The sequence below is a fragment of the Corvus moneduloides genome, chromosome 1 (assembly GCF_009650955.1).
Source record: "Corvus moneduloides isolate bCorMon1 chromosome 1, bCorMon1.pri, whole genome shotgun sequence".
NCBI lineage: Eukaryota > Metazoa > Chordata > Aves > Passeriformes > Corvidae > Corvus > Corvus moneduloides.
Window position 1 is genome coordinate 74073068 of NC_045476.1, and position 18006 is coordinate 74091073.

At 44.7% G+C, this 18006-nt stretch overlaps 2 protein-coding genes across 2 annotated transcripts in view; one reads left to right on the plus strand and one right to left on the minus strand.

Annotated features, from left to right (window-relative positions):
- The window catches only part of TXNDC5 (thioredoxin domain containing 5), a 264424-nt gene extending 258855 nt beyond the window's left edge, over positions 1–5569 (plus strand). Inside the window, exons 8-10 of the transcript XR_004241496.1 lie at positions 637–719; positions 3507–3636; positions 4195–5569. The gene's annotated coding sequence lies outside the window, so the exon portion shown is untranslated. The remainder of the gene's footprint in view (positions 1–636; positions 720–3506; positions 3637–4194) is intronic.
- The window catches only part of BMP6 (bone morphogenetic protein 6), an 88471-nt gene continuing 74659 nt past the window's right edge, over positions 4195–18006 (minus strand). Inside the window, exons 3-7 of the mRNA XM_032115919.1 lie at positions 17395–17543; positions 15985–16182; positions 8218–8294; positions 7225–7335; positions 4195–7133 (exon numbers count right to left, since the gene is read on the minus strand). Of these exons, the coding sequence (XP_031971810.1) occupies positions 6984–7133; positions 7225–7335; positions 8218–8294; positions 15985–16182; positions 17395–17543 (685 nt within the window). The 3' untranslated portion in view covers positions 4195–6983. The remainder of the gene's footprint in view (positions 7134–7224; positions 7336–8217; positions 8295–15984; positions 16183–17394; positions 17544–18006) is intronic.

Below are 18006 nucleotides of genomic sequence, written 5' to 3' on the forward strand. Positions count from 1 at the left end.
GTTCCATGCTCTCATATGAGACTATAAGCAACGTGCTATCCTCCCATCATTCCCTTGCTGCTGATATTATCAGGAGTAGAAACACTTCCTGGCACCCATGCAAGTGTGGTGTTGTGATGTCCTCTTGACAGGCAAATCTGTTCCTGGTGACAGTTTTTCTTCTGTGCATGCAAGGCAGGGATAGAAAGAACAGAGAGAACAGCTCTTGAGACATCACTTGTGTGCCTGGAATACCTCATTAAAATCTCTGATGGCCATTACCTGCTTGAAGCCAACTCCTCTAAGGGCTGTTCCTTGAAACACAGTGTATTAAATTGGGGTGATTTTTTACAATTACTGAAAATTTGGATACAGGCAAATCCTTTGAAAACAGGAAAGCTTTTTTTCTCCAGTTATGGATGAGATTCAGTGCAAAATATGCTCTTCTCTGCATCTCTCTAGGGAAGGAAAGTAGCTGAGAAGTAAAAGTCAGGTCTGCTGCTGCTACTCTTGTTTATATTACCAATAATATTATCTTTTCCATTTTCAGTTTCCCTTTTAGGAAGGTAAAAGCTCAGTAGGCTGCTGTTATATATTCAAAAAGGCTTGACTTTTTTTTCTCTGTCATTTTTTTGTTTTCTTTTTTTTTTGGAGCAGGCTGCAGTGCTCTCTCTCTCTGAAAAAGACTTTGATGCAACCATTGCCAGGGGGATCACCTTTATTAAATTCTATGCTCCATGGTAAGAAGTTTGCAGCTGCTGCTGTTCAGGATTATTGCTGGTCTAAGCTGTGAGTGCATTAGTTGCTGTAGGTCTTTGAGCTGTAGTACTGTATTTGTTGCCTTGATCTAAACTGCGAATTAGCTGAAGAATGTGTGTGTTGGCAAGAGTTGCAGCACAAAAAAAAACTCAGTCTGGTTTAGATCTCTTGAGCTGCCTCTTTGTGGAAAGGCTGACGTAGAAGGTTTACCGTGTCAGCCTCCAGGTAATGCTAGGGTAACAAGGAGGGTGAAGCTTTCTTTGCAGGCTCAGCATGCTCCTATCCCTGCATTAGGGTAAGGTGAGGGGAGCACATCATCATATCTCAGTGCTGAGAAAAAAGAGCATGCTAGCCTCAGGGCCCTCTCCTGCCACAACCAGCCTCGCTTGCAAGATTCATTCAAGCCACCAGAGTTTTGATACAGACTGTTGAGCTATGGATAATTAATTGCCTGTTACTCTTCAAATAACTGTCAAAAAACTAATTTGCACAAATGACAATTTTAGGATGTTCTTAGGGTGACCCAAGGTAGAAGTGTCCAATGCAGATGGTGTAGGTGTAGACACCCAATGGGAGGCATTGGGGGGAGAAATGAAAATAATGTCTGGCATCTGCCATTACTGCTGTATCCAACAGAGCCTGGGACCCCAGCTGGGTTAAGACCTCAGTATTTCAAACTTGTAGAACAAGTATTTCCCCAGTTTTCTCACTATTCCCTTTCTGAGAGAAAAATAAAATTTCATGGTTCTCTCTCTGGTTTATAGAACTCGTCTTATTTGTGCCTCCGCTGAATTTAATGAAACTTGCATGCCATCTTGCTCATCCATTGCTGGTCTCTTAGCCAACAGAAGGAAGCCTAGTGTAAGGGGACAGATTAAAATTAAGCTGTATTTCACTGTGTGAAAGATAACACATCTCTGATTTAAACACTAGCATTCCATTAACACAATATATAAAACATAAAAAGATCTTTTGTTTGGGGTATAAAAGACCCCATTACAAAGCAACACAAGCAAATGCAACCCATATTAGATGTGCTCAGCATAACAAAATATTGCAGTTTAATTTTGGACAGTAGGCATAAATGTGTTTCTTACTGCAGGCAAGAGTTACCTGGGAGCATTTCATTTCATGTAAGCTCAATGCTGCAGGCTTTTCCAGTGTTGTCACCCTCTGCTGCTTGAGAACCACTTCTATGCTCTCATCCATCTGAAGGATCTGCTTTTGGATGTGAGCAAGTATCTGCCACCACTGGGTTAAGAAATACCCTACCCGTAGCTCTCACACCCCTCATTGTTTGCTGCTCTTTCCTCACTGCCTTTATCCCCTCTGTACTCTGGAGGGACTTAGAATGAGTCTGGTGCCTATGCTGCTTCTGCTCCCCACCAGCAAAACTGACTGGGAAACTTAGTTCACACCTGTGCTCAGAGCAGCTTCCAGTGTGATTTCTGAACCCAGGGCTTGTTGGCATATCTATTAGTTCGTTATCTGGAGCAACTTTTTCTGGGAAAGTTTAAGATCAAAAAAATGCTCCCTTTTTGATTGGTTTTCATTAACAATACCATGTCCTCATCTCATGAGATTCTCATGAGATACTGCTGGATCTCACAGATAGGATCAGTGTTGGATGTTAGGCTGAGAAACAGCAGTTTCAGGATGTAGCATTCTTAAACCAATGTGTGCTGCCTGGCTGCAATGCTCTGAAAGCCACCATTTAGGAAAATGCTTCCTATATTTATGTAGCTTGTATCCTAGTTTTAGCTCTGAAAGTCAGGCTTGTGACTGCCTGTTAGTACTCTGCATATAAATGACCAGATTCTCTTCCAAGCGGATTAACTTATGTAGGGCTCAGCAACACTATTATGTTGCCATCTAGTTCTGTCTCTTCGTTAGTTTTGGATAAATATTAATGTTAACTTGCATTGTAAGCACAAATCATCCTGTTCTAGTAGTTTTGTGCATGGTCAGAAATGCTTTTATACTGTCACTGGTATTAACAAGGTGGTTTAAATATACATTGGCTTGCATTAAGAAAAACTTTTGCTGAGACATCTTTCATTATTTTTGTAAATGCCCTGATCCAGCCTCAAGGCAATTATGGGTCTGTTTTAATAAACCTAATTAAGGTGCAGCTGGCTTAGAACAGAATGACAGTGCAGCTTTAAAAGTGCTTTGGGAATTCTTCTTGCAGGCAGTAAGAAGTTCACATTAGGAACTTGGCTCAAGCAAGTTCAAAATATAAACGAAAATTAGAATGCTTTACTATGCATTGGTCAAGGAAGGCCATTAGGAACTGGAAGAAATTTAATAGGGATATTAAAATCTCATTTAACTAACTAAACTTTGGGCTACATTACCATAACTGGCATATGCTACCTGAAACTTAATTCATACTACAGATATTCTGTGTCTTCCTAAAAGAAGTTTTGTTTCCAAGAGATCATCTTTTTTCCAGTTGAATAGTTCTCTGTGCTTGTCTTTATTTGGCTTCATATTCCTCTGTGGGGTAAAATGTTAATGCAAGGACATCTAGAGTACCATTCTAGGCAAGACTAACAAAGGCCAGAAAGTACTTCAGTGCTTAACTTAAATAAAATCACTTGTTTTTTTAGCTCATTTACTGACATAATAGTTCAAGGGAGTTGGAGGGCCAAATCATTAGGGGATAGGAAGGCAGCTAGTTAAACTTACAGCAATTGCAGCAAGAACAGCAAGAGAGAAAGTGGAAAGTGTATCTGCATAAACAAATCTCCCTCTTTTGTTTCTAGGTGTGGTCACTGTAAGAACTTGGCTCCAACCTGGGAGAACCTTGCCAAAGGAGCAATTTCCAGGTTTGACTGATGTCAAAATAGCAGAAGTAGACTGCACTGTGGAACGTACGTCTGCAACAGATTTTCTGTAAGTGTGAAAGTTCTGAAATGAAGGGACAGTATTGTGCAGCAAATGTTGGAGGCTCCAGCATGCAGCCCAACTGGCTGCTGCACTCCAGGTGCCTGGTGACAGTACAGCTGTGTTAGCCAAAAAGAGGCACCTGCTGACACCATTTCTTTCCTGAACTGTTTGTTCAGACTTGGTTATTCTCATTACTGGACAAAGCTGAAGAAGTCCCTACGTTAGGAAACCTCTCTCTCTGAAAGCACCAGGTAGTCTTGTGGTATCCAATGCTAAATTCAGTTCCTAGAAAGAAAAGTCTTTCAGAGCTGGTAGGCAGACAATTGAGACAGAGCTGGAGCTGCCATTCTGAGAGCCTAGATGAACATGTATTACCCCATTCTCTTAAAAAACTTCAGATACTGCAGGCTGCCAATGAAAGTTCTGCTGTGGGTTTGGTTTCTTAAATTAAAATAGCTTATTGTTCTAGAGGGGTTTGATGACTTTTCAGAATCAGGTAAATATGAATGATGGATACAAGTTTGAACATTAATAGCAAGTTTCTTTTGCGTGTGTCTTTTGAAGGTACGTGGTTATCCTACACTTCTGCTTTTCCGAGGTGGAAAGAAAGTCAGTGAACACAATGGAACGAGAGACCTTGAATCACTGCATAGCTTTGTCTTGCGTCAGGCAAGGGATGAATTGTAATAAAAGTCTGGATGCTCTGTCCCTGGCTGTCTTTGTACAGTAGCTGAGGGATTTCTATCTTTGCCAATTTTCAAATAGTGTATTTGGGGGGGTGGGGCTTTTTTTGTTTCTTTGTTTCTAGGAAATTGAATGTACTTAACTTTGGTATCTTCCCTTTGTGTGTGTGTTAGAGACATCCCTCTCTGTGTGTGAAGGAAAGCTAACAAGTAGTTACTGTGCAAATCAAGAGTATTTTCAGCATTGGTAGTTGCACTGCATTTCTGCGTTCCCGCAATGAAGTGTAAATGGTTTCCTTTGAGACCAAAATACGTTAAGAAAACCAACTGAAGGGCAGCAGTAGAATATTTTTGTCTTCAGGTTAGATCTGGTTAAAAAGTAATCCTTACAAACTACTTACCGTTACTAGAAAGGCAAAAGCTACAGCTGTGTTGAGTCACTTTTGCCTCTAGAACTGTACTTAAACCCTATTTGTCTTAATATAGCTGCTGAAAGGTTGAAAACACACACACCTTGGAAGATACCAGGCCACCATGAGCTGGTTGTTTCCTGTTAATCCTCTCAGCATGGGAGGTCTAGCCATAATGAAAGTGATGGCACTGTAACATGTGCCTGAACGTTACTGATGCCATAGTGTATATGTGTCAGGTGGATTTCCATAGGCTGCTGCCATCCAGCTCCAGAGGCACAACTATGCTCTACTTCTCTAGAGCCAGAGTGAAAAAATAGGTGCTGTTATAACTTCTCCATTAATGGTAAATGATCAGTTAGACTCCAGAGCTGACCATGTGTTTCCTATCCCCTGAATCCAGACATTGTGCTGACCTGCTCCTTAGTCAGAGTACCTAGAGAACAAGTAGTACAATATTTTTTTCCATTCAGCTCTTCTACAGTAGTGACAAATAGTTCCCCCCTCTTCTTGAGCCTTAACGTTTTTCCAAGCTGTAAGCATTGATAAGTTTGAATGCTAGGACCACACACTTTGGGGTGTCTTGGATTATAATATGAATCTATTCTTTGGTGCATAAGATGTTCCATGTTAGACTTAACTGAAAGCCAAAGAATTTACATTGCAGAGACTGTCACGATACAAAGGCAACAGCAAACCAAGGACTGAATTCTGCTGTCTCATGTGCACAGAAACTCATGGAATGAGGATTTCTACAGGCTAATTTGACTAATCTGTCAAGATGCTGGGTTTTGTCCATCATATGGAGTAAGTTGGGTTGATTTTCTTTTTTATTAAAAAAAAAAAGGCAAAACATCAATGAACTTTTAAACCAGTGAATTTCTCCTGGTTCTTCACTTCACTGTCTGTCCAGAACTTTTGATTCTGTTTGATCAGAAAATGTGTGAAGGTGAAAAAGCCACAGTGAAAGAGAAATGTTGTACTGGCAGGTGTATTGGATCAACGTGTGTATATCTGCCTTTCAGGAAGCCTTTATTACATTTTTAACAACTTTCTAGTGAAGCACAATCTCATGAGTTTCTTGTATAAAATCAAAGTGGTACAATTGTTTACACTGAGATTTTTTCTAAATAAAAACTTTTTAAAAAAGCAGTCTTTCTATAAATGATACAGCACAATGAATATACAGTGACAAGTGCAATAAATTATAGCTTGTATTTACAAGAAGCCTTTTAAATGCAAGTAGAGGTAAGTGCATTTAATACAAGTTTAATATTGATCAAAACAATTTGCTATTAGCTTCTGCTAGACAAACCATGGCTCTACGCCGCATATCCTTTATACCAGTTTGTTAGTTGCATGAGTTGAAAGATTGCAAATGTTGTTGACATTCTGTCTTCCTGTAAACAAACTGTTCAGCTAGAGAATGAATGGCCCCTAAGCTTTTACGTCTAAATTACAGCTGTAGAAGTGTCCTGACTTCCTTCCTGGGCAAGTGGTAGTAGATGAGGCAGCTCCATGTGGGGAGTGGAAGGAAGTTGCATAAGACAAGTGTATAAATTTGTATTGCTCAGTCAGATGGTGAACTGGGAAGACCAGCCAGGGTCTGAGTTCATGGTGTTTCTAACATAGGGTGCAGCCAAGCCATCTTACGCTTGCAAGATCAGAGTTAAACGGTGCTTGGAGCATAAGAGAACTGAAACATCTGCTTTGGCACAATTTTAGATGCTTACTGTCATGACAGTCTCCTCCTGACATCTAACAGTCTAGGTGCAGTAACTGGTCCTTCTGGCCAAAAGGATCTTGCATGAGAGGTACACTCCATGTCTGAAGTGCTAACACCACGTCCTTTAGCTTCTCTGCCTCTCCCTCTCATCTTCCCTCCCCACCCCCAAAAAGAGACCTCACTTGTTTTGGGTGTTGAGTGCCCATCTGGTAAAACTGCAGCACGTGTCCAAGCACCTGCTACAGGCCAAGCTGCTCTGTGAGATTAAGACCATCCCAGCCAAATAAAGTGTGTGGGCATTTTGCTGCTGCTGCTGAGCTGAGCAGCCACCATGGTGTAGGGTCAGTCTGCAAGAAGTCTAGCAGTTTGCTCGCACCCCGGGGGGTGGTCCCCACACCCCTTCCTCCCACAAGGCACATACATGGTGTTCTGAAGGGTGATTCGTCACATGGTTTTTTTCCCAAGATCATGAAAGCAGGGAGGGCTGTATCCAAGTTCATGGCAGCATCACAGAGTCCATGTGAAGACTGTTTGTCAGTGACATCCACAAGCTCTTACTACCATATTCCTGTATTTCTTCAAGATTACATTAGAATTATCATCAAAGTAAAGAACAGATATGGCATTTAGTTTGGTAGGTGCGCAGCATGGTTTGGGAACATAATCAGGATTCATAAGATGAACCTGTTGCCAAGAAAGAAAACACAACTGAGCCACTGGTATATTGTTTACAAATTCACCTGGTGCTTTGGCACTGAGCTGCCTGGAGACTTACCAGAGTTTGTACAATGGCATGATTGGTTGCGTTCATATGGGCGTTGAGTGGGAACGAGCACTCCCCATCACAGTAGTTGGCTGCGTAGCCCTTTGGAGCGATTATCCAGTCCTTTTTAGGGAAACAAACAGAACGTGGTTCAATAGACAACTGCATGCAATTAAGAGCAGCTGAAAATTTTCCACTAACTTCTTCCTTGAGGGTGAAAATGTGTTTTCACTGAAACTGCTTGGGTTTTAGTTGGCCTTTTTTTTTTTTTTTTTTTTTTTTTTTGTGTGTGTGTGTGCCATCACTTTTCCATGGACACACTGATTTTAATGTCTGAACAAAGGTGCACATCTACGTACAGCTCAACTATCATGAACTAAGAGGGCTTTATCCCTAAAACTCTTGCTCGGCTGCATTGTGGGGCTTGTGGTTTGGAGGCCTTTATGTTCCAACATTTCCTGCAGGCCCTCTCGTCAAACTACCTTTGAAATGTAATGTTTGATTGCACTATAGCCTGGCCCTAAATAACTTACTCTAAACAACTTTCTGGCTTCATGGTGTTGCAACTAAACCCAGTTTTCAGTTTACCTACCGCAGGCAGTGCTAATTGTGGGGCAGGGATTGTGGAGGATTTCAAACAATGGCCAAGGTTAAAATCAGGGTGATCACTAGAAAAAAATTTAGTTAAAATCACTGCTTAACATCAGATTGTTTTCCTTATCATTAGAGGTACACAGATATAAGCCCTTGCCCGTACTGTGACTCCCATGAGTGACAGAGAATGACTGTATACTTGAATCTCATAAAGTATCAAGCTTTCTCTGGATCTTATCAAATGTCACAACTATCAATATTTATTTGCCCTTCTCTGTGACTGGTTATAGTGAGGAGGCACAAGGGACATTTTAAAGCATAATGCCAGACTCGAGTGGAATTACCGTGACACTGTTTAGATAACATTTCATAACAAAATGTCTGGTTTACCCAGAGAGAAACATCACACACCTGCCATCCCAAGTCTTGGAAGCTAACGTAAAGCTCATGCTTTCTGCACGCTGTTTTTAAGTCACTGCTGTTGTAATCTGTTAAAAGAAAAAGAGCAAAACAAGAATTTAGAAAGTAAAACAGGCAGAGCATTGCTGGAGGGCACAGCTGGCCAGATGTGTGCATGCTGTGGGCTCAGCAGTGAGAAATGACGAGTTCCCTCCGCAGCCAAAAGGAAAAGGGTGTTGAGGGACATCTAAAGCAGGGCTGAAGCTTTTAAGATGCCTGTGGGAATGGAGGAACCCAAGTAACAGGGACTCGGTTATAGTTACTTCAGCTGTCTTTAAAGTGCTTGGAAAACACCTCCAGTAAAACAACTTCTTAAAAATAAATCTGCTCCTTCAGCCCAGCATAGGCTGCATCCTCACTGGGTGCTCACGCTCACCGCACTTCCTCGGCTGCCATTTCTGACTTGTGTTGACTTTGGGGAGCTGAATCTGCACACCCTCACTGAGAGAAAGAACTACAGCTCCAGGAAGGTTAATCATCACCTTGTGCCCCTGCACCAGTCTGCAGAAGCCCTCAAACAGCTTAGGTGGGCTGGGAAGCCATGTCCATGTTCCTCTCTGTGCCTTATCCCCAGCTTGCCTCACACATCTCATGTGACCCATCGCACCATCTCTGCCCTTGGACCTTTACAAACCATGCTCTGAAAAACACATTTCTTGTCTCCATAAACTGTGTATCTGCAGATGACACAGCACTGGACATGCTCTCGCCATTCACTTGCTCCTTATTGTCAATAAAAGTGGAGACACAGGATGCAAAGCCCTGACCAAGACCTTCTCCCTTGCCATGGCACAATGGATGGGGATGTTTCAACCATGCAGGAGCTGCTCCTGATGATCCCACAAAGAGCAGCTTTTGCCAGCGAGTGGAATTTCCCATTTATATTTGGAAAGAGGGGTGGCTCGGCATGCGAACACCTGGAACCACAGTGAGTGGAGGAGCTGAGCTGTGACAGAGGGGCCTTTCACCTCCAGGTGGCTGCACAGATCCACCCTGACTGGTGGTTGCTGATTTTGTGACACCTCACGTGGCTTCTGGACCTCGGCAGAGCAGCCACAGAAACCACTTTTGCAGTGGGGTGACTTGGCCACCAGCTACAGCTGCTGATCCTGTGCTTTGCACTCAGTGGTAAGCATGAGAGGAAGAGATGGCAGCAAATTCAGCCAAGCAGCTTGGGACCCCAAGTCCCCATCCATGTTTTCCTCCCACGCCTTTCCACAGGGGCCTCCTCCTCCTCCCTCACAGCCCTCATTTGCAAGTAAAGGCACTCCCTTCAGCAGGCAGATGCCACAGGCTGATGTGCCTGCCTCCTGCTGCCCTGGACCTTCCAGTTACCACCCCCTGGTGCCCCTACCATGGCTCAAAAGTGCACCCTCCCAGTGCAGCTTTCCCCAGATGCAGCAGCTGGGATAGAAAAATATTTTTAGTGACTTTTTCCTTGGCTCTGAATAAGCCTTTCTTTTTCTTCCCTCCAGCACCCCCCCCAAAGTTTGGGAACTACAAATGCAAATATTTATTCAAAAGAAAAACTATAATACTAAAAGCACATCCAGCTGACATTAAGGGCAGCACAGCAGTACAGCTGGGTACAGTTAACACTGAGGGCTGAAAAAAACCGTCCACCTCAAGCCCAGCTTCCCAACCACTAAAGATTAGAGAGTTGTTTTTAGAAGCAGTTGGGTTTTAAACTCTAAGGATTGCATTTCAGACTTTCAATAGCTTCGCTTCAATCACGGATTTAATCAGGTGAGCAGAGCTGGTTAACAGCCTCCTGCAGCATAAACATTCGCTCTTCCAGGAGCACACGGTAGCAAGAATGGAGGCGAGTCTCTCTATTCAAGCTTTCCATTTTCAAACCAGACATACCCAGTAGAAACCAGGGTGTGGTGGTTTATTTCGGATGAAGCTTTCCAGCCCCTGGCTCAGCCCAGGAGCAAATTTCTAGCATGAGACGTTTTGAAATGATTTGATCATAATGAGGGGAAAAAAAAGAGAAGATACTTTTAGTGATCAAAGGCTTTCATTAAAGTACCTGAAAACATAACCTAATTGTTCTTCAATGGGAAATATATAGTTTGTTTAGAGGAAAACTATCTGTATTTGACAGTGGAGTTGATCTATTCACAACTGAGTGGGCAAAATGATGCTACGTTCCAAATCCAGCTGCAATTTACCCAAATCTGCTACAGGAAAGGGGAGAAGGCAAGGGAGGCAGAGAAAACAGGAGTGGGAAGGAAGGCTGCAAGCAATCACAAGTTTAAGAAAACACAGGGGCGGAAAAAAAGAGCTGCTTAACAAGCTACACCAAGCAGAACATGTTACGAACGTGTCCTCTCTCACACTACCCCCAAAAACTCGCCTCAGCTCACTGGTCGGAGTCACCTGATTCACACTCTGCATGGAGCCCTGGCTGCTCTCCACCCAAGGCAGATGCAGACAGCTCTACCTCCTCACTTGCCCAGCTTCACCCTTTGCTTTCCTAAATGTTAACACACTAAACATCTTCTCTCCCTGGGTTTACACTCTTCCCTGTTTATCCCTCACCCCAAGATCCCCTGTCCTCTTCTTTTGTTATGTGTTTGCCTACTATATCTACTTTTTGGAAGCTATTTTAGCCTAACTTTAGGGAAGTCACAAACCTTTAAGCAACCCTTAGCAGTGGCTTTCTGAATTGGGGAAAAAGATGCAGCAATACAGATGCACATAATCATTCCCTACAGTTAGGGGCTCAGCATATGCCTTAGAGCTATGTACATTGGATGTATATCCAGTTATGGGTCTGAAAAGAAGAGGAATACACAGAGTCACGGGGTTTTGGCAGTGAGCTAAAGCTCACTGAGCTACTGAAGTTGGCTTCCACAACACATTTTCTCCAAAGCCTGGAAAGCAGCATCAGCCACCCCAGGTCAGCATGCTCAGCTGTTTTAGCCCAAACTGCCACTCAAGGACTGCCAAGAGGCAACAGGGTTTGTGCTCCTTCCCGCCAGCCTTGCAGCAGGGAGCCAGGAGGGCCAAGAGCAGGCAGCCGGCAGAGGGGAGGTGCTGCAAACAACTGCCACAGGGCTGGCCTACACTGCCACAGCACAAATTGCAAGGATTGCTCGCCAGAGGCCTTCAGCATCTTCTGGGAGTTTAGACAGCTGCTTTGGGAGCTCCTGTAGGCTCCTTGTGGGTTTAGCAAAATTGTCTCTATTTTTTCCCCTGAACATACCAATTCAGAAATGCTAACTTGGCATTTACAAGGCACTGAATTTAATCATACTGCAAACAATTTTGTCTAAAACAGAGATTTAAAAAAAGCTCAAACCTCTAGTTCTGCACTTAAAAATAACTCCTGAAGCAGCACAGTTAAAACAGCACAGCTAAGATGGCTTGTCTCTGTGGTATCTTTGCACTGAATGTTGTCTGCTTTCACCGGGACCCAAAGTCTAACTTTCTGCAAGCACAGATGTTTCTCTTAAGGCTGGACACTGGCATGTGTGTTGCTGAAAAGGGTGAGAGAACAGCCTGACCCTAATGGTCTTCCTCCTACAGATACTTCTGCACCCACCTTAGATTTCCTATAACCTCTCCCACATTAAGTGCTGGCAAAGAACATATAAATATTTACTGAGGTCGATCCATCTGAGAATACCCTTGCTGCTCCCAACATGCCAGTTTATCAAATTCCACACAGTAATTAATTGCTTCTGTGATTCAAAATAGCTTTCACAGAGGTCTCCAAGGCCAGCCCCTTCTTCTTGGTGTTTGACTTTGGTGATTTGTCTGGATAAAGCTGGTGTAAACTGATCACACAGTTAATAGCAGCTCACTTCACATGAAAGTGATCTGCCTGGGTGGGAAGAAGGGAAGATGTTGGGCTGACGTAAACCCGCATGTGAAGGCACATACAGAAATGCTGGCCACGCTGCTCCAGTCTGCATCCAAACACTGTACTGAAGGGAAAACTATAGTGAAGGGAAGATTGGCTGCCAGATAACGAGGTTCATTAACAAGGCCCTTGCCATCACAACAGCACTTGGCCTTATTTGCCTTCCGTGTTTGCGCATGCTGCCCTTTGCGGTATCTGCTTCCCATACACGCAGGGAAATCTATCTGGTGCCTTGCATGTCTGCTGGAAGGAAAGGCCACTTGAAGGGCTTCTCCATTTTTTGTGGAGCACCTCACACCAGTCCTGGGGGCCCTAGGATGGCTGAAGAGAAGGACCTGAAAAGGGACTTGGCTTGAGTTTCATTCAGAGCAGCAAGCGCAGTCCAAAGTCAGGCGTTTAAATCCTCTCCATGAGGAGGGGCTGACAGAAGGGGATGTGCCTGAAGGCTGACTTGCAGAAGAGAAGGATTATCGCCACTGGATGAGGAGATAGCCCTGTGCAAAAACCATAAATCATGGAGCTGGCTGAAGGGCAGAGGGTCACCACCTGTTATGCTGGACAGTCCCATCTCTTTGGTCAGCTGGAGGGTCAGCACGAGTCTGAGAGCATGAGTTCAACCCACTGCAAGATTGCACTGAGCAAGGGCCTCCAGGCCCTGCCAACAGCAGAGAAACACCTGCCCGCTCCTCCCACCCATTGTGCTCCTCCATGTCCTGGGCCAGAGCTGGCATATGACATTCAGCCTCAACAGATGAAAATACTCCTTTTCTTCCTGCTCATCCTCCTCCTGCAGAAGAATTGAGGCTCCAGGAATGCAATGACGCAGGATTCTATGTCAAAGCAGTTTATAACCATGGGAGTTGCTCAGTTCTGCTTTATATAAGGCAGTGATAATTATGTGTTTATAATACAGGGAAATAAGCATTCTTGGCAAAAAAATACAGAGCATTAAGAACCTTGTGCCACAGCCACAGCCTTAGCATCTGAGCCCTTGGTACTGACTTCAGGACAACTGCACATCAAAGTGAGCATAATGGGGTCCCTTTCCCACACTCAGCAGCATGTTCTCACCTAACTCCCTGCCTCCCCAGGTCCAGTACCAGCCCAGCAGCATGCTTCATGTGCTCCAAACTGATTGAAGTACTTGCCACATCTCAAGAGTAAATGGGGCTTTTTGAAACATCCCATCCCAAAACAACTTACAGCATCTTTTGGGAAAGGGATTCCTTTTTGGACTGAAAAAAGAAAACCCTGTGTATTGATTAACATAGAGGAAGGAATCTACAAAAAAATCTACAAAATCTAGCAATCGACAAAAAAACCCCATCAAAACCAAACAACTGCCTTGCTCTGCAAGAGAGAAACTGCTCTCAAGCCCTGGTAGGCAGCAGCAATCCTAGCTTGGGGAAGAGCACAGACCAAAAATTTGACAAGATGTGAGACACAACAAGAGAAGAAGATGCCCAGTGAGGATGCACAGAAGGGAACTGCAGCATCCCAGTTCTGCAGCACCCACTTTGGGTCCAGATGCATCAGGGCACCCTCAGAAGAGCTGGACAGCCTTCAGGACAATCCCTGGACTTGCCTTCTGCTTCATCCTGGGGAGAACACTTCCTCAGCCCCACCATGCATCAGCATTTTTTTATCCTCCCAGGTCAAAAAAAAAGTAAAAGGCCCTGTGATCTCTAACGCTAAAAACTTTTTGTTCATTGGTGCGCCTCTTGGACTGTCAAATCAACCACTTCTTAAAGAGAACTGTCTGAGAGTGTCACACTTAGAAAGGAAAACAAGATGATGTAGTCTCTCTTTTCTAAACACAGAAACCAACCAAACATACATTTTAACTTTAAATTCCCTTCCTTTCCCCTGCCTTAAATCCACAGTCTCACTATACCTTGTTGACTACTCTGCTGCCAAATTCCAGGTTTTAAATTAAAGCTGGCCCAAAATAAGCCCACGAGACCACAGAATGCCAGCTATTTTTTCCCTTTTTGTCATTTTAGAATTTTATGACCTGATGTGTGGTGTAGTCAAGAAAACAGCAAAGTACAAATGGCCCTTTTTGCCCAACATATCTGCTCCCCCTGGGGCTTTGAGTCACATTGCCTGATTTAATAGTGTGAAAATTTTGTTTCAGCACTGTGAAGTTTGCAGAGCCAGGGAGAGAAACCTGGAGCTTATCCTGACTCCAAGTGCCAGTAGCACCGCAAAACAGCAATGCAGCAAGTAACTTCCCCAAAGCACTGTGAACGCATTAAAAAAATGGCTCTTGTGAAGGGAGCACAGGAGCTGAGCCTACCTGAGTGGGAGAGCTGCCTGCACAACAGCTGGGCTTACAACACCCAGCTGAATAAGCCACCTGTGCCCATGGCAAGCTCATCATGCAGGAAAGTAACTCCGCAAGCAGCTACGATGTCCAGCTTTAAAACTGCAGCATGGAAAACTGAAGGAGACCAGGACCAAAGCAGGTCTCAGCAATCTAGACCCACAGAAGGTGCTCTCATGGCAGATTAGATGGTAAGTCCTCCAGAAATGCCACACTGGCACTGGCCAGCCTCCCTTGGTGAAGTCAGGCTGCAGAACTGAGTTGCTCCTCCTGCCCTTAAAATCCAGGAAGGGACATCTCACACCCAGCTGAGTCTGGCACTTGCAAGGCATGGCACAGGAACCCACAGCCATGCTGCAGTGTGCACCACAAAGACATGCAAAGGCCCCTAAGTGGCCAACTGCTGCTGGCACACACTAGCCCAGAGGGCAAGTCCATCTCCACGATGGGCTGGAACAACTGAGCTGAGTCAACACACGGCCATGCACAAACCCTGGCCACCAGCCCTGGAAGGGCTCCCAACCTGGCTCTGCTCCCTGCAGCATGGAGCCACCTTGGGTGCAGCTTGGCTCACCCACAACCCAAGCATGCAAGAGCAGGGAACAGCCTACAGATTCCCACCAGCTAAGTGTCAGCAATGCTGGCTCGTCTCCTTCTGCTGTGTTTGGACATAGACTAAAAAAATACAACTGCCTCTCTTCCTTGGGGCATAGTAATTTCCAGACATGGGAAAAGCAGGGATCCTATTGGAAACGAAGGGGGCAGCATAAGCAAATTAATCAAGCAAGCCTTGGAATAGGCTGAAATGTTTGAGAGAAAAGAAGGTACTCAATGAATAAAGGGCTTGTAGCACTGTGGTGCTGGAAAACAGACAAGACTTAGAAGACTCAATTTCTGCCAAAATATCATTATTACTCTATTGCCCCACCAGCCCACAACAGCACTCACGAGCCTGTTGTAGAACACCTACAATGTGCAACCTCTCCACAGTAAACAGGCAAACTTCTTTGCCTGCCTGGAAATGTACTTCACCATCTGTATGCTGATGTTCTCACAAGGTTAAAAACAATAAAGCATCTCGTGCTGTCCTACCTTGTTTTTTTCCAAGGAAAACTGAAAGAGGACTCTGCTGGGAATGCATATGTGCAACACCATAAATCTCAGTGTATACAGAGATGGAGTCTTTTAAATACTGCATTTCACAGGGCATAATTCTAGACAAATACTGCATAACAAGCAACCTACATGCACAAGAGTTATGGTTAAAATACCTCACCACCTTGAATTCAATGGATGCAACTTCACATGGGGGTCTGGGCTCCATGCTGGATTCAAGAGGACTCCTGTAAGTTTCATTATGTGAGACCTCCTCTTCCACAGCCTTGCGGATGTAACCTATTCGCCCAAGGAAGAGCATCCCACCTCACGACCCCCTTCTTGCTTCTGCACTCCAAAGCAACCAGAGCCATTACAAGAAGTCATTCCAGCTTGTGTTGCACAATTCCCCATGCTCCATGATTACCTGTGACACTGGACACCCTCGAAACGTCCTGAGTCTGGGTGGAACGGTTTCGACTCTGCTGCCTGCGCCTGCTGGTCGCTGACCTAGTGGTGCGTAGGTGAACTTCGCTCACTTTGAAGAAGGCCACCATGAAAGGCTGCTTGTCATAAGGGCCATCTCGCCCTACCAGGCCTGCTTCTCTAGGGTTTACACTGAAACCTTCAAGACAAACAGAAAAGGGAGTGTTAGAGAAACGGTGCAGTTGGATTGCTCCTTTCAACAACCTGGTATCCCCATAAGCAGTGTCTCCTCTCTTCTTGCTCAGACTCTTCTTTAAACACCAAACATTCCTTTCCTGCCACCACGACCTATGGACATTTTTATGACAGCACTCCACCCATACTGGACAAGACCTTACTGCAGCATCTGGTTCCTTGGTTCCCCTTTGGCATCTCTAGTACTGTTTTGGCTTTAAAATTATATAGATAGATATGTAAACACTAAACTCAGATGTGTCATGAAATTCATTCTGCTTCCTGTGAAACACAAGAAGCAGACATGAGATTAGGAGACCTCTAGGGACAGCAGGGGGCAAAGAGATGGTGTGCTTTTGTCAGGAGCACGGTGATGGGCTCTCAGCCCAGCTGGGGAGGTAGGGCTGGCAGTAACATTTCCTCAGGGAGATGTGGACAGCCCCTCTAGTCTTACTTGACATCACAGGTGTACCAAACTCCAGCATGAAGCAATAGAAAGAAAACAAGGTTGGAGACTGGTTCCTATAGAAGACAAATGTCACGGTCATCTTTTTGGTCACCTTCTGCTCATCTAGATCCTCTTCACTGCTTATCTTCCAACACTCAATTTCATGCTCTTTTGCAGTCTTTTCCTTTCTTCTCCCCCTTTCAAAGTTTCTGTAGGCTGTGAAATGCTGTCATTGCAGCTGCCCCACACAGCAACCACATCGTTTCTCCAGCAGTGATCACACGTCAGCTTTGATGAGATCTGAGCATCAACAGCAGCCACAGCCTCCAGGAGGGCTGCCATAAACCCACATGGGGAGGTACATACCCATCTATCTGCCTCTTCTCTTCCTCTCATCCCTAAAACTCACCCCACATCGCATCCCAGCTCCATGCCCCCTTCTACCTCTAATACAGAAACTGAGGCCCTACCCAAACCCACCTCCACCAGATGGTCCTGGTACTGTCTAGAGACACCTGACCTCACTCAGACATGTCCATCATGGGACAGCCAGAAAATGACAGCCCACCACCTGTGCCCTCAGACATCTTGCTCATGGTGTTGGTTACAGCTGCTTTACAAACTCAGAGTGCTCACTCTGCCACATCCCAGCTGAGTTCTGTTAGCACTACTTCTAGAGAGCATCCAAGAGACTGAGGGGTGACTCAAGTTACCTGGCCCATAACCTACCGTCCCGGGTCACCACGCTCAGCTGCAGTCCCATGTTGTGCTGGGGGTTCATCACCCACATATTACTGGTGGCAGTGACGTCGAACTCCAGCCAGCCCTCCTCCGACGCCCACACCGCCCGCGTGTCCAGCAGAAACAGGTCAGAGGCCCTGCAGAGGAGAAGGGTAATGACAAGATTGTGATGTTGGGGATTGTCTCTCCTGGCTTTTGCTGTTACAGAAACAAAATCTGAAATAGTTACAAGTTATGTTAATGTCTAAAACAAACAAAACAAAACAATGTCTTATATCTGCTTGTTTGTATCCAGAGTTTTGTCATGAGATGCACATACTTTGACACGTGAAATTCAGGAGTATAAAGGTTTTCACCACTTTCTAAGATGGAGGAAAGCAATCCTAGTCCTCAGGGCGGTCCATTTCTCCACAAGCAAGGGATTACTAAGGCACTCTTCTTCCTGAAGAGTGTAATGCTAGCCCTGACATTACTTCATTCATACATTTATTAGGTTCATAGCCAGTGGAACCACCAGCATGACCAGGCATTCAATGGCTTTTGCCACAGGGGTTTCATGGTTTAAGCTCACCGTACACAAACACAGGCTTACCTCAACTG